At 35.8% G+C, this 27,231-nt stretch overlaps 1 protein-coding gene across 1 annotated transcript in view; it reads right to left on the reverse strand.

The window, feature by feature from the left end:
* The window catches only part of sls (sallimus), a 281,400-nt gene that overhangs the window by 30,675 nt on the left and 223,494 nt on the right, over positions 1 to 27,231 (reverse strand). The window contains exons 64-71 of the mRNA XM_068226121.1: positions 26,945 to 27,116; positions 23,760 to 23,946; positions 21,050 to 21,255; positions 19,531 to 19,658; positions 13,830 to 14,001; positions 12,531 to 12,632; positions 10,012 to 10,443; positions 3,276 to 3,582 (exon numbers count right to left, since the gene is read on the reverse strand). Of these exons, the coding sequence (XP_068082222.1) occupies positions 3,276 to 3,582; positions 10,012 to 10,443; positions 12,531 to 12,632; positions 13,830 to 14,001; positions 19,531 to 19,658; positions 21,050 to 21,255; positions 23,760 to 23,946; positions 26,945 to 27,116 (1,706 nt within the window). The remainder of the gene's footprint in view (positions 1 to 3,275; positions 3,583 to 10,011; positions 10,444 to 12,530; positions 12,633 to 13,829; positions 14,002 to 19,530; positions 19,659 to 21,049; positions 21,256 to 23,759; positions 23,947 to 26,944; positions 27,117 to 27,231) is intronic.

The following is a 27,231-nucleotide window of genomic DNA, read 5'->3' on the forward strand; positions in this document are numbered from 1 at the left end:
GACAAAAATGTTGCAAAGTTTGGGCTGGGAAGACTTGGGAGAAAGGAGACGAGCTGCTCGACTAAGTGGTATGTTACAGGTCATTATCCTCATGGTTACTCCGTATTGAATGATGTTATACACAACAATTATAATAAGAAGTATTTCTTGTCGACCTATTCAATACAAATCACCTTTTTGCTGTTTACACTTTTATACAATTAATTTTTCTAAGGGACATGTTTCGCTCTTATAAAAAGCATCTTCAGCCTAAATCTTAATGATGTTCTTGAACAGTTGTAAACATATTGAACAGTCCATAGTCAATATTTAAATTACAGTAGTCTAAAAACCAAATTACATTACATCTAAAAAACAACATTAAAGCTCTTCTTAAAGACGTGATAACATGAACAATTAAAATTATCCTAATGTCAAATTAAAACTTTGTGTCTGAAACTATTATTGAATCTTCGTCTTAAGAACAGTAGTAAATGTCTCTCTATAAAACGACACCAAGGTGAACACCAATCTTACTGAAAGTGGGATCTGTAAAGAAAAAAGGGGGAAATTTAATATAAATGTGTGTGTTCTCCATTACCTTCTACCCCTCCTCCAAACGTTAAACAAGCTCCCATCACTCGTAAAAGAGCCCCTCCTATACCGGCCATAGAACACAAAGATCCGCCCATCTCCTCTCCCACTCTAGGTTCCCCACCACCTCTATCACACAAATACAATACTAGGCAGACAAGTTAGCAACTCCAAATCAGCAGGACATACATATCATCTTAATAATAAGAAGTTAGTTAAAATTTAAATGTTGGTCAGTTACAAAATTCAGACACATTTATAATATTAAATTTCCCCCTTTTTTCTTTACAGATCCCACTTTCTGTATAAGCATGATGTTCTAAACCTCGCAAATTTGCGCAACATAACCTACTACCTACATTTGTAAAAGTTGATCAGTATTTTCAACTAGAGCCCACATTTGACTCCTGCTTATTCTGCATCCTGCCTGTTATGTTTATAGCAATATGGATTATTGTGTTTTCACATTTCAACTTGTGGGCACTCTATTTTAACACACCACGTCACATAAGTTGCATTTTATTTTCGTTTTTCAGTAAGATTGGTGCTCACCTTGGCGCCGTTTTATAGAAAGATATTTACTACTGTTCTTAAGACGAACATTCAATAATAGTTTCAGACACAAAGTTTTAAACTGACATTGGGATAATTTTAATTGTTCATGTTATTACGTCTTTAAGAAGAGCTTTAATGTTATTTTTAAGATGTGATGTAATTTGGTTTTTAGACTACTGTAATTTTAATATTGACTATGGACTGTTTAATATGTTAACGACTGTTCAAGAACATCATTTTAAGATTAAGAGTTAGGCTGAAGATGCTCTTTATAAGAGCGAAACATGTCCCTTAGAGAAATTAATTGTATAAAAGTGTAAACACCAAAAAGGTGATTTGTATTGAACAGGTGGACAAGATATACTTCTTATTATAATTGCTGTGTAAGTGGTAGGTTCCGAGCTGTCGGAGAGATGGCGCGGAATGACATCAGTAGACGAATATGTTTGAGTGATATCTTTAAAAGTAGGAAGGATCACAATATGAAGATAAAGTTGGAATTCAAGAGGACAAATTGGGGCAAATATCCGTATATAGGTAGGGAAGTTAGGGATTGGAATAACTTACCAAGGGAGATGTTCAATAAATTTCCAATTTCGTTGTGATTATTTAAGAAAAGGCTAGGAAAACAAGAGATAGGGAATCTGCCACCTGGGCGGCTGCCCGAAATGCAGATCAGTGTGATTGATTGATTGATTGATTGGATTGATTGATGCATACTGTTTTGTAAGAGCGTTTTCATTGAAGCCTAGTAATATATACCATACGAAAGATGGTAAATTTTGAATAATGTCGCACCGGAGTCCTGTTTACGACGTTTTTACTAGAATAAAACAGGACAGAATGACATGCAATTTATGTTCTATTTTGTATGCAAAGGGATTTTCAATCGGCACAATGACGAGACATTTTTATTTCTGTGTTCTGCTTGTATAGGCCTAGTTTTATTTTTAATCTCCTGTTCTGCTTGTATATAGTGTTTAATTTTTATATTCATGTTTTGCTTATATGGGTTATTTTTTTTATTTTCGTGTTCCGCTTGTATATTGTGTACGTAAATAGAGTACTGACGAATGTTTCTTCAACCATGCGAGTATATTTTTAATTGGTGAAAATAACATTGTGACATTTGTAAACACATCTACTGCCAGTGTAATTGTGACAGGTGTATTTCAGAATGAATGAAAACATTCTTATCCTAAAAACAACATTTAGACATGATTTTCTGGGTGCCAACTGTTTTTTCACGTAGGAAGCTAATTAGTTTATAATATCACCTATTCAATACATTAAAATGTACTACATAAATACTACATATATAGTATCTTCAATACAAATCCACAATGATATTTATCACTAGCAATGCTTTTTCACGTGTCATGAAGTTTTATCCTGACCCTAATTACTCACAATATAGGCTGATACAATCAACTGGTGAAAATATTCTTGGATTAGTTACTTTTAAACACCTGTACTGCCATTGTAACCCGTGTTATGTGAATTTCATATTGACAGAAAAATCTTCACCTAAAAGCAGCCTTTAAACGTTATTATTGGGCGCAAATTTCAGTGTTCCGACTGTTCCTTCACGTTCCGTGCAGCTTTACGCTGGCCATAACTACACACAGCATGTCCGGTACAGCAGCACATTCCTGCTGAAGCAGAGCATGCCATGTTGCCTCACAAAGTTCTCTCTAATGCGCAGTTACAGTCCCGTGTCCCGTGTGCCGGCACACTGAACTGAAACACTTCACCTCAAGCTCCTAATGTTCCGAAACAACTGACTGTTCTGGTCTGCCCAACCCTACAACCCAAGAGATGACAGAAAGAAAAATGTGCACATAAGAAAACAATTTTACAAAACTGTATCTGTATACACATTATTTAGGATAAATAGCCAGAAATGGAAAGGTTGCTACTAAGCTATTATAAGGTAATTTTTTAACTTGGTTCTAATAGAAATGAAGGAAAATTAACTGACCTTCTAGTGCCAAAAGATTACTGAATAATTCATTTTCATATGATCCTCAGCACTGGATTGGCATGTAAAAAGTGAATAATTGCAATTTCTACCAATTTCTTTCAATATTTATAGGTTTACCTACTACAATGACTGTACAGAAGGGGAAAATGAAAAAAAAAATTACCTGGTTTTCCTGATATTTTGCACCTAAAGGCAACAGACTGTCCCTCTCGAATGGACTGTCCCTTAAGTGGTTGCACAATAGCAGGTGCCTGTTCGGTGCCTGGCGTTGATGGTTTAGCTTGACTTGGTGATGTAGATGGAGCTTGCACAAAACATTCAGCTTCACATCTAGCCTCTCCAGTACTGTTGATTGCAACACACTCATATTTTCCAGAATCTTCTATGAAGGACTCAATTATTAGCAATGTGTATGTATTGTCTTCTTCCAATGTTTTGTGACGAATATCAGGCATGATCTTCTTACCATTCTATAAAAAAGAAAAAAGAAGGGAAAATAAGAAATCACTGTTGAGCTGATACTAAAACGAAAAATTATCATTACTACTAAAGTTTGATTCATGTCCTACTTTATACACAATCTTTACCAACAAATAGTCACGTAAAAATGAACATAGACATCAATAGAAATGACCTATAGATCTATCCTTTACATCCTGATTCATTATTATATCTCTTCTTCAATCTGCTACAGTAAATATCGTGACAATGAAGGCCGGGAATGTGGGGATGGAAGGCTACAATGCTGTTGCAGCAGCGACAATGTGATTGGGATCAGCAGCAAGTATAACAATAGCCCCAGCAAACTGCTGAGGCTTCCGATAAAGAAGATTCACGGAAGATGCTAGAAGCGGCCAACCATGGAAAGATGCCCAGAATGATCTGGAAGCAGGAACTACAAGATACTCTCCCTAGAATCCCCCATAGGCCTACATAACGAGCAAGATGCTATCAAATCACACTCAAATATTTAGAAAAGTATAAACATTTAGAATCTAATGATATTCCTTTAAGAATGAAACATATAATTCTATTTTATTTGTTTCTTTTTCAAGTATCATACTGTTACCGTATGTTTTCTTTTTCAGGTAGTTCATAAATTTATTACTGAAAATTAGTTTCCGCAGACTAAAGAATCTAACAGTTATTAAAAAAATATAAAAAGTCAAAAAATTTGTTGATGATAAAACATGCTACCTCTCTGTGTAGTCATTTTAGTTTTAAGGACCCTGACAACCCACCACAATATTAACTACTGAACTGTCTGAAATGAGGAATTTAACTGTTGAATAACATTCATCACATCTGGCAGAGGATGATTAACTATGCTTATAAAGAAAATGTAAGCTGCTGAGCACGTGAAGGAGAGGTATGAAAGTATGGAAAGCTGAAAATAGAGAACAACATGACGACTGAGTTGAGGAGGAGCAACTGTTTAGAGGTACAAATGTTATATTTTGAAATAAATTAGAGCACATTTAATAGCAAATAATTACATATAAATTAATAAAAATGAATTAACCCCATAAATGCGAACCATCTTCCTGGAAGATGGAGCAGTATTTTGTCAAGTACGACCATCTCAAAAAGAGACTTTCCCCAAATTCAAACTTTTATGTAGTTAGTCATCAAACGACACCAAAGTGTTTTGTCTTGTGTTTTGAAAATCCTCAAGAAACAAATGACGGCTTGCAAACGGCTATGTGGGTACAGAAGTGAAGTATAGTAGAATTACATTAGTTGGCAACACATATGGGACTGGGCCTTGTCGGATTATAGGGATCTGTCAGATTACTGGATGTTCAATGAGAAAAAAAAAATGAAAAACCCAGAGCTATTTCCATGAAAGCATTTAATTTATTGAAAAAACTTAAACAATACCGTATATTGCTAACAGTACATATTAAAAGAAAAAAATACTGAATTTATAATGACATATTCAATGAAACAGATATTTCATTTGATGAACAGCAATTTATAACCATGATTAATTTCCAAGTCCATCTTCTACATCAATTGGACCATCCTGGAAAATGTCTTTTTTTTTTTTTTTTGAGGTGTTTAGAACTTTCTCCGACAATGAAAACATTACATGACCGGAACGCATTGTGTTGGACTACTGGACGTGTCGGACTGCCGAAGTGTCACACTACAGAGAATCTACTGTATAGTACGCGCACCTTTTAGTGATACATGCATACCCTAGTGCTGAATCGGTCGACCTCGGTTATCTTCAAGATTCGTATTGGCAACCTTTGAAACACACATTATGAACCGCTTCTGCATCGCTGTGCGACATCTGGCGTATATTTTACGTACTAGTACTGTTGTTATTTACAAAGCAAAGCCAAACTATAGAATTCATGCCAGGAACAAGATTCGCATCGAGAAATGTTGTATAATGTTAAATAATGTATGTGTGACACAGTTGTTAGCGTAAGATAATAAATGTTCAGAAAATTCATACTGATCGATCATGTTATCGATTCAATTCAGATTTCATTCCCATTCAGCTGGCAGTATAACCGGAACTGGGAGAGCTCCCTCCTTACTCCTCACCCCCATACAAAGTAATATCACCGAAAGGTGCGCGGAAAATAATCACATCACGTCTGAAGACTGAGAAGCAACATGGCTGCTAATTTTATTGATGACTCTGAATTGGAGTGCTTGATGTTTGAATATTTCTGTGACAGTACCATCAATGAAAATTATAATTGTGAGGGAATGAATGGAAAGGAATTAGACAGATGGTGATGACTCAGATGCCACAGAATTTTCAGAATGGAATTAACGTGAAGACAATGACCACAATTTGTATACGAAAATGTCTAAAGTGTCAGGCTAGATAAATATGTTATTTTGGAAGATCTAACAGGAAATGCTGAAAAATGTTGCATGAAGAAAGCAAAACTTTTAAGCTTACATAAATCATATTTTAAAAATAGGAAAGGAAAGATCACAATATGAAGGAAAGATCACAATATGAAGATCAAGTTGGAATACAAGAGGACAAATTGGGGCAAATATTCATTTATAGGAAGGGGAGTTTTTTTTTTTTGCTAGTTGCTTTACGTCGCACCGACACAGATAGGTCTTATGGCGACGATGGGACAGGGAAGGGCTGGAAGTGGGAAGGAAGCGGCCGTGGCCTTAATTAAGGTACAGCCCCAGCATTTGTCTGGTGTGAAAATGGTAAACCACGGAAAAACCATTTTCAGGGCTGCCGACAGTGGGGTTCAAACCTACTATCTCCCGAATACTGGATACTGGCCGCACTTAAGCGACTGCAGCTATCGAGCTCGGTAGGAAGGGGAGTTAGGGATTGGAATAACATACCAAGGGAGATGTTCAATAAATTTCCAATGTCATTGAAATCATTTAAGAAAAGGCTAGGAAAACAACAGATAGGGAATGTGCCACCTGGGCGACTGCCCTAAATGCAGATCAGTATTGACTGATTGATTGATTGATTGATTGATTGATTGATTGATTGATTGATTGATTGATTGATTGATTGATTGATTGATTGAAATAACTTATATTCTGAAAATTGCATGCTGTGTGCAAAATGAATGTTTTCTTTAATTCAAAAAATTTTTCACAATTTAATACGATTAACATACTTTTGTACTTTCTCTATAATTATGTAGAAGTGCCTTTCAGCTTTCTACTGGTGTATAATATGGGTATGTTATGTTGAATAAGACTGAGCATCTTCCATATCATTTACTTGCTATGTGCACTAGTAAGCTCTCTCGCTGACATTTGAAGGCGTTGTCAAAGTCCGTTAGTAATACCTGGCGACTCATGACTCTGACTAGTATAAACATACACTCTTTGTTCATTATTGTGCATATAGGCCTATTATTGTTAGTATTAAAAAATCACTCGACAACTTCTATACTGTTGGTATATTTCAACATTTGTAATTGTACGGTCTATGGAAGCTAAATGAATGAATGAATGAATGATATAAACAAACATTCAAGTTCGAAACGAAATGAAAGAACATATTTTCACAATATATGCTCAAATAATGTGGCCGTTAGCAGTTGTTACCTCGTTACAAATAAAGGCTGAAATAAATTCTTGCTTAATTTTAAAAAATAGGTATTGAAATTAAATAAGAATGTAATACCTCTCAAGTTACGGCAGTGTTCATCATTGGTTTTAGACGTTAGGTTATATATTCTTGTGCATTGTTAAATTTCATAAAGGCTGTTCCCACATCAATTTATAGCAAAAATGTTATCATTTCTCTACTGGGGCTTGAAATATGTTTTCATGATACACGCATGGTTAAGTTAGGTCAAGTGACACTGTATGATTAAGACAACTGAAACATTTGCTGCAGAAGCTTCTGGAGTGATACTATCACAATTTTTAAGAAAGAAATTGAACATGGGTATTCAAATAGTATCAGAATTAGAAAATAACTAACACAGCATAAAAAATCCTCCGTGAAAAATACATTTTGAACAATCCGAATGCCGTTTCATACCAATTTTAATGTTTTGCTTTTGTTGGGTTATTCCTATTTTTTCAGACTTTTACGAAAAATCAGATATAACGACAATCTGTTAAAGCGAATTAAATTTTTACTGTCACGAATTCTCCCTATAATGGACTTCTACAGTACTGCACTCGAATCCCACATATCATGCTTCATTTGTAGAATATTCCCAATTCATTTTCAGTAATGCTTGGAAGAAAGGTTAAATTTCTGTTATTTGTTCTCACTACAGTCAATAATCTGTAAAATATTCCAAACCTTCTTGTTGGTTTTGCAAAGTATTGGTCCTGTTACCTGTGCTCTTTAAGCCTTTGCCTTTGTACAGAATCTTTGCACGGAATAATACCAACACTACTGTTTTGTTACTGCTCCCCTTTCACACCTACACTCCTTCATTCTGGAAAATTTTGCTTGTAGGTATCTTGTTGTCCTTCAAATATGGAAGCATACGCATGATTGAAATGAGTCGAACGGAAAGCAATTTCTTTGTCGGATAAATTATATATCTTAAGGAAGCATGATGAGAACACCCTTCTCCATCGGAAGATGGGTTGCTGCGAGGAACCAGCAGAGGTTAAATCATGGGGAACACGAGGATTTGGAGAAGAATTTAGTTGAATAGCTTCATCAGTGCCAGAACTTAACAATACTTTGTATAGCTGTTGTAAGTACAGTTGGTTGCCTTTTGCTTAATACACAGTCGTGGTTAATACACACAGTCGTGGTTAATACACAATCCCTTGAAGAGTGTTTTAATGAGGTTTTACAGTAGTTTAAAGTTAACAGAATTTAAGGGATATGAAAATTATTTCATATATGTTTTAAGAGCCAATAGCAATGTAAGTTATTGATTTGGCTCACACCAGAGAAGTCTGCCTATTTTCTAATAAAAAATACTCTCTGACACTTTTGTTTCCAAAAAATTTCCAAGAAATTTACTGAATTTCTGGATAAGAAGAGAATTCACTTTGCTTAATTTACGTGTTTTCATCTTTAGCATTGAACATACTTTCAGTAGCAGTTTCTATGGGATACAATTATACACAAAAGGTACATTTTCTATGTACAAATCTACTGGTCCATGATGACAATGTGAGGATTTTCTCATAATTTCTTGTTTAGTGATGCAATGGTTACAAGTGGAAGAAAAGACTATATATACTTTCTTCCTAAAAATCTATAAAAATATTTGAGTGGATATTATTCTGTGATGTAATCCACTTTACTCCATCTGTGAGTGCATACTGGTTTTTTTTGCTACTTGCTTTACGTCGCACCGACACAGATAGGTCTTATGGCGACGATAGGACAAGGAAGGGCTAGGAGTGGGAAGGAAGCGGCCGTGGCCTTACTTAAGGTACAGCCCCAGCATTTGCCTGGTGTGAAAATGGGAAACCACGGAAAACCATTTTCAGGGCTGCCGACAGTGGGGATCGAACCTACTATCTCCCGAATACTGGATACTGGCCGCACTTAAGCGACTGCAGCTATCGAGCTCGGTAATGAGTGCATACTGAAGAGGTATCTGATGCAATAAACATTATAAATCATTAAGAGTTTGATACATGATTTCATAACATCCCTTACAAAATTAAGTGTGTTTCATTTTAAAAAATTGATTTACTGTTGGGAGTCCATAATGGCAAAGAGATGTAAATTACATTCATGAATTGCAGTTACAATATTCATGTTAGCTGTGTAATAAGTAACTGTAAAAAGGAACAATACATGTGAAAGGGGGATACAAGCACAAGTGATGAAAAAAAAATTTTTTTTTGCTAGTTGCTTTACGTCACACCGACACAGATAGGTCTTATGGCAACGATGAGATAAGAAAGGGCTAGGAGTGGGAAGGAGGTGGCCGTGGCCTTAATTAAGATACAGCCCCAGTATTCGCCTGGTGTGAAAATGGGAAACCACAGAAAAACATCTTCAGGGCTGCCGACAGTGGGGCTTGAACCCACTATCTCCCGGATGCAAGCTCACAGCTGCGCGCCCATAACCACATGGCCAACTCGCCCAGTAAAATAATGTTTAGGATTCTTAACCCCCAATGAATGTGGTGGAAGTGATAAATAGAATAGCACTCTAGATTGAGATCTCTGTCTCTCTGCATGTTACTATAACAACCAGAAGACGGATTTCTTTGCTGCCAAAAGAAATAATGCAGACTTTTAAACATAGAGACATCAAAGAATTGCCTTTTACTAATCAACTGAAGAGATAAAGGATGGAAGAATATCACTGTAATTTGATGAATCTGTTTTACCAATAAGAAAAGAAATGAAATCAAGAAAGAAATGAAAACATAACTGACCAAAGACAGTGAAAATTCACATTATCTGCTACAAAATTTAAGAGAAACAAAACACTATAAGCCTACCTTCAGCCAATAGACATCCAGTGGTTTTGTTCCAGTAACACGAGCATCAAATCTAGCTAACTGCCCGGCTGCAACAGTTGTATTCTGTATTGTAGTGAGGAAACTTGGTGGAATCAATCCTCCTCTTCCTTGACGCCGACGTTCTTCAACAACCAGGTTAGCACTGCATTTAGCTTTTCCACCACGATTTTCAGCAATTACCGAAAATACACCAGAATCTTCCATGAATACTTGTCTCAAAATTAAAACAGACTTTGTGCTAAATGTATGGATTTGTAGATCAGACGAACTCTGGATCGGAAAATCTTCACGGAACCACTTTATAGTTGGAAGTGGATCCCCATCAAATTCAACCTCAAACCGTGCTTGGTCCTGTTCGAATGCACGGCATGGTTGAATCTTCTTGGTAAAAACAGGAGGTTTCGCAGGTTTCTGAAAAATAATTTTTCAAAAAATCAGAAGGAAAAACACTGAGAGGAGATGTACAGAATCATATCTCTGTTTAAGTAAATATAAAAGACATACACTGAATAATTAGGGTAATAAAATTTTGGAATTTTATGCTCTCCTGCGAATAATATGAAATACTCAGACCTGTTTATAGTCTAGTTATTTGAAGAGGATACTTGTTCATTGTATTTTTCAGATATAACCTTTCATACTCCAAACAATAGGGGGAAAATTTGAATTTTGACCCTATAACATGAAAAATTATCTATCTCCAATCCCAGGGTCACCAAAAAGATGTATATGTAGTGTTATGTTAAATATCTATAGGCTAACAGTAAGAGCAAGACAAGCACACTACAGCCATTTTGGATATTGTGAGGGAAATATGATAATGTATGGGCTTCTAATATCTGCTGATGCTTTCTTTTTGCAAGTGGTTTCAATGTTGCATTAACTCATCAAAAGTTTTCAGAGACGCTAGGATGGAGAAGTGATAGAATGGAATAGTAGAGGCTGTGGCCTTAACTACACCCCCCCACCCCTCCCAGCATTTGCCTGGTGTGAAAATGGGAAACCTCCAAGAACCATCTTCAGGCTACCAACAGTGGAATTCAAACCCACCATCTCCCAAATGCACACTCACAGCTTCCCGACCCAAACCGCACAGCCAACTCACACGGTCTGCTGTATACCTTGTTACTAAAATCGAAGACAGAGAATACCTCTTCCCTGGCATGAACTCAAATCCAACAGCCATTTCATGTCTGTCTAAAAAAATATATAAGACTATTCAAAGAGAACAAAATGCAGAATTCAGCTCTCAAATGTTCCATCCATTATAAAACCTGTACCATATGAACCTGATCTCCCCATCTCTAGTCTGTCTTTAAGAAGAAATTACTCTACCAGTAAACAGAACAAATAATTTGGTAAAAAACATAACCCAGAAACTAAGGAACCCCTCCTAGTTAATGAGTCCAGACTTCATGATTTGGTGAAGTATCTCAATCTTACTATCAACAAGTTGGGGCAAATGGACCCAAGCTTCAAATTAGAAGCTACTGACTCTTAACATAGAATTTCACTGTTCAGAAAGGAACATGAACAATTCTTTGGTTTCTCTGCAAAGCAAAATTCCACATGTGCAAGATGTACAAAACTAGATTACTAAACAGATGAAAAACGGAGATTGCTCATTAACTCGTCCAATGTACGTCTGCACAATGGAAGCATCATACCATATATACCAGTTATACGTCCCATATATATGAAAGACACACATCAATTTTTCTCATAATTATTAAATTCTATTCAATACAAGAAATGCTTTAGGCAGGTTTGAACTGATTTGAAAGTAATTGCAATATTACTACAAATATAGGGAGGATTTATCAATTATGGCTGGTTTCTTTGTTTTTAGAACAGCAGAAATATTAAATCTCACAATACAGACACTTATATCCCAGGACAACGTAAAGTAAGCCTCATTAGTAAACACAAATAAATTATTGTTTTGTCCTTTATACCTAAAATTAGTTCTCATAAAGAAATTTGTGCAAGAAACTAGTGATCTGGAAGGCATTTAGTGAAGTGGTGTATAATGAGGAATTATTCACTGAATGAAATCAATTTTGTTTAGTTGCAAATACTACAAACTCATAACAACATGGGGGTTAGCTTTCCAGTATCAGCCTTTCAAAGTCTATGTAATAATTTCCATAAAATTATTACTTTCTCTCTTTCATTTCATGGATAATTATATTCATGACAGAGACTTTTTATGAACACTTCTGTTATATTAATGCTACGATAAGAATTATGTTTTAACAAAAGCATAATTTAGTCTATTTTTGTTAGAAGCTAACTTCTTTGCTATACAGAGAGAAACATCTCTTGTTACAAATGTTTACTGTTATTTTTGTGTCCAGAGGAGCTGATTTGGTTAGAATGACCAGAATTTGTTCAAGTAGCAAACAAGGTATTTCAGACTAATAACTAAATATTTTACTAGTGTAGTATTACATGTCCTAAAGGTTCAGGAAATACATCAGCAACAACTTAATACATACCACTTGGCCCTGCACCACGCGTTCCTGAGTCTTCGCTTTATGTTCAACTTCTGTTGTCTCAGTAGCCGTTATCTTACGGGTTATTTCCAAATCTCCTTGAACCTGGACATAAATAAATTCCATAGAAATTTTTTTAACATAACAGAAAATGATTTTAATATGTATCAGGAAATCCATAAGATAACCAAATAAGAGACAAGCAGGCACAAAACAGATTAAAGACAACACAATGGATGCTGAGAAATACTTTACTAACTCATAAAAATTATACATTTACTTTTTACTAATCTGTCACATCTACAAACACTATACCTTTCAATTACAATGACAGATAAAACTAAACTATATGGTATCAAAAAAGAAGTTGGCAAATGATGTTTACATGAAGACTACTACCTTATCAAGGTTTTCTTCAAACAAGTTTAATTTTTTTAAATGGGAGAAATTGTTTCCCAAACGTTTTGGAATTCCCAAACAGAGCTGAGAGAGACAAACTTGATGGTAGAAAAGCAACATTATTAAATAAATCTACTGTTATCCAAGGTACTGAGTGTTTGACACAAAGCCAGGTCCACCTTCTGTTAGGAGGCAAAAAATAGTTTGTTTTAAATTAGTATAATAAAATAGTAGATCTTTTGTGATATTGGTGTATGTATCACTTGACTGATTTATAAGCAACACTAGTGACTTGTTGAGGTAATAGCCCCAAATTTATTTTAAAAAATTAAACATGTTTCAATGAAGTGAGAAATCAATTTAAGACTTGTTTTTCAATAAAATCTGCAACTTTTTTTTCTTTTCAATTTTGCTTTACGTCGCACCAACACACATAGGTCTTATGGCGATGATCGGGTAGGAAAGGCCTAGGAACAAGAAGGAAGCAGCTGTATGTAGCCTTAATTAAGGTACAGCCCCAGCATTTTCCTGGTGTGAAAATGGGAAACTATGGAAATCCATCGTCAGGGCTGCCGACAGTAGGATTTGAACCCACTATCTCCCAGATGCACAATTTTATTTTTACTGAGTCCTGAAATTATGATCTGAACACATTATCTACACAGAACTTTTCATTAACCTTTCTACCTCCACTCCAATTTTCGAGACAACTCAGAAGCCAGATTTGAATGATTTGATTCTCGGTCATTATAACTTTCTGATTTTTTTTTTCCCCACACCCACTTCAGAAAAATACTGGATTTGTACTCTAATTGTCAATCCTAGTCCTAAAATTATTACAGATAAATGTAAGAACACCTGCCACATATGTAAATACCAGTAATTAGTAATATTAAAGCCTACCTCTTTCTGTGTCTGTTTCTGCTTAGCCACATGGACTTCACGTCCATGGATAGCTGACTCAGCAGGTTCAGGTATTACAGGCCCTTTGACAGTCTGTGAATCAATTACCCTTTCTGTAGTATGAACTCGAGGTGGAGGTGGAGCACCCGATGTAATTTCTTCTCTGGAATCACTAAAACATATAAACAGAATAATTTTAATACTTTTAACAATTTCCTTGAAAGGAATAATAATAAAATTAACCATATACAACACAACAATTGAATGAAATGTTAGATTGAAGTGAACCATGAAAGATACAGAAAGATACAGAACATACGTACCACAAATACTGAAAGAAAAGGATTTATCAGGATCACTTCAGGATAAGACAAATCTACAAATATAACCTTAATTTTCTAATACTGCTTAATAGTCTATGAGAAGACAACTTGACACAGCACTCCTAGGATGCAATTTATATTTTCTTACTTCCCACTTCCTGACTGTGTAAGTTTACTTTTCTTTTCGTGGTAGATGGGATGACATGGCGATGATGATAGTTGTGTTTTCTTTGTACTATACTCGGTATGACATTTTTTTTAAATCAATGGGACAAAGTGAGTTGGCTACACAGTTTGAATCATGTAGTTGTGAGCTGCATTCGCAAGATAGTGGGTTTGAACGCCACAGTTGGCAGCCCTAAAGATGGTTTTCCGTGGTTTCCCATTTCCACACCAGGCAAATATTGGGGCTGTACCTTAATTAAGAACATAAAAAAGGAGTACTTCTTGAACATAAATGTAACGTACAAGATTGGAATCTGACTTCACCCCACTAGTCTTTAATGGTCGCAGTAATAGGTTAATGGCCAATGAGAATACGGCTTTAATTCCTGGATTTGCCAAGTACTTAAAGGGCTTTATACTGACTTCAATAAGATGTCCCAGCCTTATTATATTATAGACTCTTCAAACATTCTTAAATACCATGGTTACCGAGCTCGATAGCTGCAGTCGCTTAAGTGCGGCCAGTATCCAGTATTCGGGAGATAGTGGGTTCGAACCCCATTGTCGGCAGCCCTGAAGATTGTTTTCCGTGGTTTCCCATTTTCACTCCAGGCAAATGCTGGGGCTGTGCCTTAATTAAGGCCACGGACGCTTCCTTCCCACTCCTAGCCCTTCCCTGTCCCATCGTCGCCATAAGACCTATGTGTGTCGGAGCGACGTAAAGCAACTAGAAAAAAAAAAAATAATAATAAAAATAAATAAATAAATAAATAAATAAATACCATGGTGAATTACAATGAAGAGTATAAATTGAGAAATATTGTAAAAAGCCAAATAAGCATACACTAGTTGGTAGAAAGAGCTGATAACATGGAGAAATGATAACCAACTATACACTGGCTGGTAGAAAGAGTTGATAACACAGAGAATATATAACCTTACTGCACACTGAGTACAGCTGAGCCACACAGTGGGTTATTCATGTAAATTATATAAATGTTATAAAATCTGGAGTTTTGCAACACACACTATCACAAGTAAAAATTACATAATGAATCTAAAAAAATTTCAGCAGCAAATTTGCTTATGCACATATGCATCATCTTATCTTCAGCTCTATGTTACATTCCAAGTTCAACTAGACCTTGCTGATTGGCAGCAGTTCATATCATGCACTACGGTACTGTTTTGACCTTCCCACAGTGCCTACACATGAATTCATCAGACATACTGTGATAAAAGTGCTTTGTCGCTGCTAGTGTAGTGTTGTTAATTACCACGAGAAGGGATGATCTGCATTGTTTTGCATCTGTACATTGGTAGCATATAACCACAACACTTTCCATTATCTTCATGGGAATGTCTGTCCATTTCCTACAAGTATTTCCCTCCTCCTCCAGCATGGATGAGCAGAGATTCTTCAGTACTTTCAACAGATAACTGCCTGCCCAATTCAGACAATGCTTCACCCAGACAATCTTTAACATACTGAAAATCCTAAAGTGAATGACCTCTACCCCTTTATATTTCTATAATTCCTTTTGCAGTAAATTAGCATAACAGTGGGTACCACATAGGTTCTGTTCTCTACATTTTAAAACTCGTCACTCATGAGAATCGTGTTTAAAATGTACTCCAAACTTCGTAAACTACAGTTGCTCCCAATATCAAGATATATTCATGTTACAGTGCTCGTTTAAAGCTCAAAGTCATTGTTTGCAGAAAAACATAGATTTCAAGCATCAGGATACAAGTTCACTAAAAATTTAATGGGCAATACACTAGGCATTACAAAACATTAACAAATCAACAAAAGTATTTTGATGTTCTAAAAGTGGAAAAATTCCTGAGCTGCAGGACAAGTTAATTAATGATGTAGGCTCCCACAGTCAGGTGAGCAGCCTCTACAGTGGAACTTTTAATGTTAACTGATGTTTCCCCAACAAGTATGGTTAGCATCTACAGAGTGAACAACCCAGTCACTCTGAATGAATGGTGGGTGACAGTAGCAATAGTCTGAGAGAAAACTAGAAAAGGTAAGATCTTTTATTTTATTTTTTACAATTTGTTTTTTACATCACACCGACACAGATAGATCTTATGGTGATGATGAGATGGGAAAGGCCTATGAGTGGGAAGGTACAGCCTCAGCATTTGCTTGGTATGAAAATGGAAAACCATCTTCAGGTCTGCTGACAGTGGGGTTTGAACCCACCCTCTCCTGGATGCAAGCTCACAGCTGTGTGCCCTGAACCGCAGGGCCAACTTGCCTGGTGAGACAAGAATTGTTATAGTGTATGGAAATGTCTAGTATGAAACATCATCATGTAGGCATTATGAACAGAGTTATGACAGGTCAGAGGCCATGTTCTTCAGTGTCGACTAAGAGTGAGAATCTGCAAAAATTTTCCAGTAGGCTGAAATATCAATGGTGTGGCAGAGAATATTATAGAAAACCTGGTGTCAAATATTATTGAAGAAGAGTTCCTCTCCTTTCTTGTAGAAATTAACAGGAGGTTTGTAACTGTCAATGGCTTCACAATGGAGTATGGCATGATAGTTCGAAGTCCTGGAAGTACCTCAGTATCTTCAAACTCTATAATGTGGTCTGTATTCAAAGCAGTACAAAGATAAAAACAACACTACTGGAGCAAAGCAAAGCACCTAAGTAAAATTGCCCTTAGCCTGTATGAATATTTATTGTTGAGCTCTGATTCTGAGCAGGAAATGAATTAAGCTCAATATGTTGCCTGTATTCCATACATAAGCAGGATATGACACAGGTATACATTTGAATTACAGGAAAATAAACTAACTTATAAATCTTGGACACTCGCATACAAGGCGTTTCTGAACATGCGGAAAGTAATCGGGGTTTGGGGGTGGGTAGTACATCCCAAAACAACAACAAAATTCTATGAACATATGCTCTATGGTCAATTGCTTATGAGCTATGCTCGGAAACTGATGAATTCCTCACCACCATTGTGCTAAATCCACCAACAATGTCTAAAAGCACACGGTGCAGCGATAACAGTAAAACCCATCCCTTCCTGACTCCAGCATGCGTATAGCGAAAACTTAGATAAATACTGGTAATCGCAGAATTTTTACGACACCTTACCGGGCGAGTTGGCCGTGCGGTTAGGGGCGTGCAGCTGTGAGCTTACATCCGAGAAATAGTGAGTTTGAGCCCCACTGTCGGCAGACCTGAACATGGTTTTCTGTGGTTTCCCATTTTCACACCAGGGGCTGTACCTTAATTAAAGCCACGGCTGCTTGCTTCCCACTCCTAGGCCTATCCCATCTTCACCATTAGACTTGTCTGTGTCGGTGCGACGTAAAACAAATTATTTTTTAAAAAGTTTTATAACCTCTTTTAAATTAAGTGTTCTCAAGTTTGCATTGGAAAATGGCATAAGAGCAGTGTCCCTTGAATTCAATGTACAGACTAAAATGATTCGGTATTGGCATAATAAGAAGGACCAACTGAAGTTCGTGAACACGGGGAAGGAATATGCAAAGAAGTTGATGCAAAAGTGTTAAGAGTGGATTGTGGAAACAAGAAACAGTAGTCACACTGTGGTTCATGAAATGCTACAATTCAAAGCATAAGATATTGTGCAAAAAAAAAAAAAAAAAAAAAGCAAGGGATCTCAGAATTATTATTTAAGGTGAGCAGAGGCTAGGCAGCATGATTATGCATCACAAAAATTTAAGTCTGAAGAGGAAAACTTCAATATGTCAACGGCTTCCAGCTGGATTACACAGATAAACTGATAGAATTTCATGGTTTCATGGTAAGACTTGGAAAAGAACATAAATTTCTTCTATCACAAACTAGCAATGCCAATCAAACATCAGTTCACTTGGGATGCCAACAAGAACAAAGATACCCACAGCAGGTGCATCGAGTGTTTTAGTGAAAACATCGGGAGCTGAGAAGCTACAATACACAGCTGTCCCAGCTGTTACTGAAGGTGGGATGAAACTCCCACCATACTGTACTTTCAAACGAGAAAATCTGCCTATAAGAGACTTTCCAAAAAGAATTCACATCCGTGTATAGGACAAAGGGTGAATGGAGGCAGATCGGTGAAAGAATGGCTAAGAACTGTAAGGGAACAGCGTCCAGTAATTCTTCTTAATAAAAAATCGATGCTTGTACTGACTGCTTCCGAAACCACTCTTTTGACCTTAAAAAAACCTATCCAGTGATTATCCGAGAAGGAGCGAGGATGGTTACTCTATTGTACTTCCTCTTAAAACAAAACCATCACCACCACCTACATCAGCTTTGTAGCCATTAGACATCTCTAAAAACACACCTTTTCAAGGACCACATAAGAAGGTTTTACACCAACCGGATGGTGGACAAGATACACAAGACAACAAAAGCTGGAAAATTCAAGCGGCCTTCGCTTCAATGTATTTGCGACTGAATCGTGCGTGCTTGGCGATTGATCACTCATGAAATCGTTGAAAAGAATTTTAAAAATAATGGAATGGAATGGAATGGAATGGAATGGAATGGAATGGAATGGAATGGAATGTGCATCAGATGACTCTGAAGATGATCTTCTATGGAAAGTACACAAAGAAAATGAAAACCCAGACTTGAGCAGTGATGCCAGCAGTGAAGACAGCAATGATGATAGCCTGATTCCAATAACAAAAAGGTAGGCCTAATTTTTATTATTGTTATTATTTTCCATTTCATAGTCCTGGATATTGTTGTGAAGAATGAACATACAACAATATGAAAAAAAAAATTTCATGTTACAGGTAGCCACTTTGTATCGAAACTACATGCTCTCCTTGTTCTACTGGCCATACTTATCCACCACATTATGATAATGTCTTCAGTCTTCATGAAACTTATTACTGCACAGAATGTTAGTGGTAAATCACTGTTGATAACTTTGTTCATTTTAATTGCATATTATTTTTAACCCCCCTTCCCATAGTAATGGAATCTTATTAAGTTTGTACCTATAGGACCCACCCCTAATTTTGGAAGTGAAAACTGAGAAAAAGGGGTATCCTGCAGGTGAGTCAATATGATATATCCTTATATGGTAAGTCATTAAAGAGGTTTCAGCATAGGCAAATCAGGCTAATGAATTATATAATAGAGTGTATACTTTAAAGGGCAACAAAGTTTGATAAGGAAAGAGAAATAAAATAAAATTTAAATAAAAATACACACTCACATTTTATCTTCATAACTCTGAGCCATTCCTCTTGCTAAGCTCTTGTGCACTACTTTCTCTCCTGGAATAGCAAATTGGTGTGATGATTCACGAAGTCGTGTCTCCTTTGTCACTTGTTCTTCTTCCAGCTGCAAATTGAATGAGCAAATTATGACAACAGAAGTATTTAAAATAATTTTTTTTTTTTTTGCTATGGGCTTTACGTCGCACCGACACAGATAGGTCTTATGGCGACGATGGGATAGGAAAGGCCTAGGAGTTGGAAGGAAGCGGCCGTGGCCTTAATTAAGGTACAGCCCCAGCATTTGCCTGGTGTGAAAATGGAAAACCACGGAAAACCATTTTCAGGGCTGCCGATAGTGGGATTCGAACCTACTATCTCCCGGATGCATTAAAATAATTTTACAAGTAACTGTAATAAATAAACTAGACAGGGAAATAGCTACTTAAATTATTTATTTCAAATTTCCTTCATTATGTAAATCATCACACATACTAATTATCGACAAATGAAATGAAGAATGATAGTCACAATATTTTACACTAACTGAAACAATAACTTACTATGGGATGAATGAGATGTACCCATTGAAAGTAGAAAAAGAAGTAGGCCACAAGAGAGGAGAAAAATTAATTCTTCAGCACTAAACAGTCATGGTATGAAAAGTAAACCGCTGTGTTACACTCAATGCACAACAACCAACACGTTCTTCTGCCGGTTTCAGGTCACACCAAATGTGCCAATCTTTTGAAGATTTAGAATAAATTTACACAACGAACAATTAAATAGGGGTAAGTTTCAGCCGTTACAATTCTTTTCAAATACGTACAATTAATTTGGATAACAGAATCTTGAACAAAAATCTTTCTTTCCTGCCGATTACAGGTCGTACTTCAAACTATCCGTCTAAGTGAAATACTGAACAAATTCGACCATAGTTAGCATAAATTCTTCTAGCGGACAATAAGAATGATCTAGAAAAATGGACAACACATAATCAAGACAAGTGAACTATGCATTGAGTGAAACACAGCTGAAACTAATGAAGAACGAATGTAGTGCCATAGAAGGAAGTTTAGAAAGTTTTTAGTTTAGAAATAGCTTTTTAATTTGTAAAACTAATTTTAACATCCCCGTCCCTCACCATTAAGTGTTCTTTACCAAAAATTTTAATTATCAAATATCTTTATATTCTTTTCCCTAAGCTATAAGATAAGCAGCTGATGATGATTGCCAAGCAATTGAAACATGTACTGCAGTTTTTTAATGACATAATTTAACCTAAGGTTAAATAATAAAAGTATCGATCAGGTGGAAAAGTTTTTATTTAATTCTTGTATGTATGTATGTATGTATGTAATGTATGTAATGTATGTATGTATGTATGTATGTATGTATGTATGTATGTATGTATGTATGTATGTATGTAATTTGTCATATAAACATTTATTCGACACATGTTCCAACTGTTTTAAGTCAATGATGACTAGTCCCAGTTTGATTTCTGAATGCACTAACCTCCTTGAGCTTGGTGTAATAATCTTCACCCTTCTTCTTCTTAACTGCTTGCTGCCACTCTGCCTCAGGCTCCTTGACAACCTTCTGCTTCAAGTGCTCACCAATTCCAACTTGTTGAACAGATGTATTGCGCTCTTCAAATACTCGCTCCAGTTCAGTTTCATATCGATCTCTCTGATATTGAGTGAGATCATAGTCGTACCAAGCTGCACCCACAATCAAGTATTAAAATAGTTTCCAAATTATATGGTTTTACAGAACCTGGACTTTCAAGTTGCAGAGAAATATTAGTTTACAAAAAAGAGACATTGTTTATAAAGCATGCATGTCCCATTTTAAAGAAGATTTTAGTAGAAAACTAAAATATATAAAGATAATTTAAAGCTCAAATATATTTACATCACAATGCAGAGAAAATAAATATGGTAATAGTGATAGAATTAATACCAATAAAAAGAAATTCTTAATAGCTTGGACTGCTTGACAAAGTATGCATTATGCAGAAGGAATTACCAAATTCCGATGGAAATCATAGGAGTAGAATGATGGGAGTTTAAAATAATGAAATGAAAAGGAATACTGTACTATGAACCTAAAAGGAAACATAAGTTCTTTTATTATTTTAAGATATTAAAAAATTAAATACGGTACAGAAACACTTTCTCAACAGAGAACTAACTGCTTTTTAAAATACAGGTTTTTAAAAAGTTAGTTTCATGCAGAAAAGAATTATTATTATCATCACCATGCTACCCAAAAGACATTCAGCAAAGAGTTAACTGTTACTCTGTGGCTACAGTTCTGTCTGGAAAGGTAAAACAACAAAGTTAAATCAAGGAATCAGTTCTGTTTTTAACACTTATAACTTTAAAGCTGAACCCGAGGTTGCTAAATTATTTTGCAGGAAAGCGTGAATTAATGGTGTCCAGTGATAATAATAATAATAATAATAATAATAATAATAATAATAATAATAATAATAATAATAAAGAAATTAATGCTAAATAAGAAAGTTTAGTTTATCTTCCACGATCTCAAAGCGACTATTAATATACTTTTGAAAGTGAGCTGATTTGAATTTTATTTTTATCATCAACAATTATCACAACTTTTCTCGGAAATAAAAAGGCCAAGAAAAATTGCATTTTTTTTTTAAATATAAGCATTCATGAAGAATATAACTCAACTCCTAGGTTTCCCATCTCTTAGTCCTGTGCCATAATGACTGAGAAGATATTTTTCTCTACGCAACAATCATGTCTTTCAGCAATGTGCACGTAATAACCTTACACTCAGTCTGGAGTATGTCACATTTTCATGATTTTCAAAAGTTATTTCTAATATGCTGAAATGGTACTCCCTGTTTTAAACAACCTCTATTTTATACAAACTGAACACCATTACACCTTACAAAAGAATTTGCAATGACTGACATTTACAAGTTTCACATTTAAACACAATTTTCCACGAACAGACAGAGAGAGAAGACATATGTTGGAAGTAAAGGAAGGATTTTTGGAGAACAAAAATTAAGAACACCACATCATTAAAAAATACCAAAATCATCCATACCTGCTTAATCCCTGCTTGGTAGCATGAAGACATACAAAGAAGACGTCACTTTGACCTGTTAGAAGATTCCTCATCTGCAGTGCAAAGGCGTTCAACCTCCACCAAGTACCAGAAAAGCGAAGCAGGTAGATGGGAAAAAGGAAGGGGTTGTCTGTGTTTGTGCAAGCTGTGTTTTGTGCATGTTAGTACAGTACACTAGTGCACTCCATTAAAACAGTAAGCACACACAATACCACTAGTTTGAATCACATCACACTACACATTTCCCTGCAAATATGATGTAAGCAGTGATGTTCTATATTACAGATCACATGATATTAAGAATACATCACACACTTGATTTTACACTATTTAAACTGAATATCAATATTAAACACGAATCTAATTTAAAATTTTAACAAAGGAAGAATTATTCAGAATCACTTAAGAAATATTATTTCAATTCTTTTTAGCTCGTCAGTAACTTATAGCTTCTATAAGCTATGGCCACATTTTTTTTTTTTTTTTTTTTAATTTTCCATTACTGAAATACCATTCAGTAATGAATTTTTATCAATCTCAGACTCTCAAACAAGCAACATTATTATATTTATTTAGGATATTTATGTAGAATTATTTAAGACATAATTAATGGAATGCACTTTTAAATCAATGTGTAATACAGAACAGCAGTGTAAAACTGGTTTAAGTAGTAAATGTGAGTTCATGTGATTAGATTTGCATTTATGTCACTTAATGTGGTTTTTAGATGCATGATTTCAGTATAGCTTTGTTTATGTAACATGTTTAGTATTAATATTGTAAACATGAAATATTCACTTCATCTGAAATGCTAAATAGATATATAATTTAAAAAAAGAACAATGACATAAAAACGTTAGTTATTATGGCATACCAAATACTACATCGTTTAGAATCAATGAAAAAATCATTTCCACTTTTGGGAACTTTCCAAACTGTAGATATTGCATCCAAAAAAGTCAGTATGGAATCCATGAGTCTCCTGAACATCTCAATTGTCATCTATCATTATTACTAAACAATATAGCATTGGAAGTATCACCATAAAATAATAATATATGTATTCCCTGGAACCATGAAGCATTATTAAGTGCAGTCTTAAACTCTAAGGACTTACGCCTTGGCGAATTCTTGAGTACATTCCTGTAGTCGTCATGCCTTGGTTTTACTGTCAGATCAGTGACAGCAACAGCTTCTCCAGCAGAATTTCGAGCAACCACTTCCACCTTTCCATGATCATACTGACGAGTTTTTGGAATATCCAAGTGCCACATACCATCATATGTCAACTTGTAACGAGTACCCTACAATGGTAATTAAAATATCACTGTAGTGTATTCCCATTTCCTTATATAAAAAATTGTCATGACCACTTTATAACAAATTATTTTAAGTTTTGATATCTCTGTATAAAATATATTAAAATCTCCAACATGTGTTTGTCTGAGTTTGTGCAAGTTAATCTTGAAAATCACCGAACAGATTTTGATGTTGTCTCCGTCGTAGTATAGAGCATTTTTTTGAAAAAGGTTCAAATGTATGAAAAATAAATCTATGACTGAAGGGAGACAAGCAGTTGAGTTTAGTGAAGGAAGTCAAAGAAAAAACGGCCATCCAACCATTTTCTTGATTTACACTGTGTAAACAATCAAAGACAGATCCCAAATATGCATGGAAGAAGTGTTGAGCATAAACAGCTCTACAAGAAAGTTGATAACGGTACATACCTATCTGTAAAAAGTAGCCCTCAGTACAAGTTCTCATGTTACAGTTTGCAGTAAAAAAAATGCAACTTTAAAATTAGCTACCATATTTTGAGATTAATTACATAATCTTCATTTAAAAAAATTGAAAGTACCGTATAATCTCGAGTACCACCCACACTGTTTTTTCGAAAATATCACTTCCAAAATTGAGTGCGGGTCTTATTAAAAATTTTGGGAAATTCTTCTTTCGAATGCGCATAAATCGGGAATCACCGCTGGCGCGGCTTGGCAACTGCTCTCTCCGCTCTCAGTATACGCAACTTCCGCGCTTGGTGTCAGTCTCACGCACGTTCTCAGAGTATTAACATGAATTCCACAAACCGTTTGCGATCTTTTCCTGCGAGTGAGAAACTGAAAGTAGTTTGGGAAGCCGAAATTATTGGAAATCGTACCCCCAGTAGGAAATACGACATTGACGAGTTGTGTATTCGCGATTGGAGAAAGAAGAAAAATGTGCTATTAACATGTAGTAGTGATCGTAGAACTTTGAAATGCCAGTGGACAGGACTGTGAATGTTAAGGGTGCGAAAAGTGTTACCATCAGAACAGGTGGTAATGAAAAACAACGGTGTACGGTAATGTTGTTTATTCTCGCCGATGGAACCAAATTGCCGCCGTACATTGTTCTCAAGCGAAAGACGCTTCCTAAAAAACTACCCGCTGGTGTTATCGTCAGATCTCGGAACTCCGGCTGGATGGACAGCTCACTTGTGAAAGACTGGGTAAAGTGTGTCTGGCAACGTCGCCCTGGTGCATTATTGGGACAAAAGAGCTTGCTTGTTCTCGACAGTTACCGCAGCCACACAACAGACGCTGTGAAGAAACATATCAAGGATGGGAAAACCGACCTAGCAGTCATTCCGGGCGGGATGACGTCTATGCTACAGCTGCTGCATGTCTGTGTGAACCGTCCATTTGAAACAGCCTTGAAACAGCTCTATACAGAATGGATGGCGGCTGATAATCACACACGGACACCAACTGGTCGTATTCAGCACCCGGAAGTTCAGCTGCTGTGTTTGTGGATTTTGACGGCATGGAATTGTAAATAATCGTAAATAATTTTGGCATAACTTTTTTTAAAATTTTGTTCTTTTAAAATAAGGGTGCGGGTCTTATTCGGTGGCGGGTGGTATTCGAGATTATATGGTATCCTTTACAGTAAACAATCTGCATGAATGGTTTACGAGTTATCATCTTTATAGAAAGCTCAGGAATGGTTTACATATTGTATGGGAAGAAAGGTGCAAGCTAAAGAAGACAGCTGGAAGCTCCTTGAAAAATGTAGCACTGAGCTATGTACAATAATACATCAGCTGGAAAACAAGTATAGTACACGCACCTTTTAGTGATAGATGGACACCCTAGTGCTGAATCAGTCGACCTCGGTTTTCTTCGAGATTCATATTGGCAACATTTGAAACACAAACTAAGAATCGCTTATGTATCACTGTGCAACATCTGGCGTACACTTTACGTACTCATACTCTTGTTGTTTACACAGCAACGCCAAACTATAGAATTTATGCTAAGAACAAGATTCGCATCGAGAAATGTTATATAATGTGTGTGTGACACAGTTGTTGGCTGAAGATAATAAGGGTTTAGAAAATTCATATCGATCGATCATATTATTGATTCAATTCAGATTTCATTTCCATTCAGTTGGCAGTATTACCGGAACCGGCAGTGCTCCCTCCTTACTCCTCAACCCAGTACAAAAATCTATCACTAAAAAGTGTGCGCATAATAATGTCGTCTACAAGGAAATCCTATAAGGCCTATCACCATTAATTCAAAATTGCTCCATTGCGAATCTCGAATAGGTCTCTAGTTATAAATAACATAAAGCTGCTACAAGCTGCAATAAAGAGTAATTATGCAGAATCCTAACTATGTGTAGCAATACAAAGTCAAAAATCAGAAAAAAAATAAAGATAACTTGTAATTGGCAGGTAATGACATCAATGGCAGGAAGGTATTTGTAATAAAGAGATTCAGGCCACATTATGAATGAACATGTTCCATGAAGGCTGGGCACATGCATTGAGTTTAGGTGGGGAGGGGAATAAGCGATGAGAATTTATTATTAAGTTACCAAGATTCATTTAAAAATAACCAGGTACCATAAAAACTAAACATAGTACGTTTATGTCATGGATCTGTTGCAATAATTCTCCAGAAGAACCTAGTCAGAGACTACAAAACAACAACCACAAAGAGAAGAGAGTTATGTCATAATTTTGTAGAGAAGAAAGTCTTAATAATGTCAAGGATTTCATTGCTATGCTGATTACCGGACAACTGTCAAAATTACACAATATGAGTATACTTGATTAATAAGAAATTCTGTCCAGAAAAAATATATACAATTATGAAAAATGGCATGATATGTGGTGTTAAACCCAATATTTAAATGGGTCAAGAGTTAAATGATATCTCTATTAGAAAACTAGTTTCTACTGTACTTTAATGTACATAATCATAGCCTATATTCAGAAAATCAGTTTTTATTTATTTCTTTGAAAATACTTACATTCACAACAGTATGTCCATTCACAACCCACATAACACGCGGTCTTGGGTAACCTGTAACACGACAGCAGAAACGAGCACTTTCTCCTTCAACAGCTGTAAATGGTTCAGGCTTAGTGACAAACTGAGGAGGTGTCTTTGGTTTTGATTCTTCTTCAGCTTCTTCAGGTACTCTACAACACAAAAGATTACACAATAGAGCATTCAAAGTTTATATCATATATAAATTCTGCCTCAATGCCATAAACAGTACTATCCGTCTCAGACGTACGTACACAACCTCATTAT

Source organism: Anabrus simplex, chromosome 2 (assembly GCF_040414725.1).
Source record: "Anabrus simplex isolate iqAnaSimp1 chromosome 2, ASM4041472v1, whole genome shotgun sequence".
NCBI classification, from domain to species: Eukaryota; Metazoa; Arthropoda; class Insecta; order Orthoptera; family Tettigoniidae; genus Anabrus; species Anabrus simplex.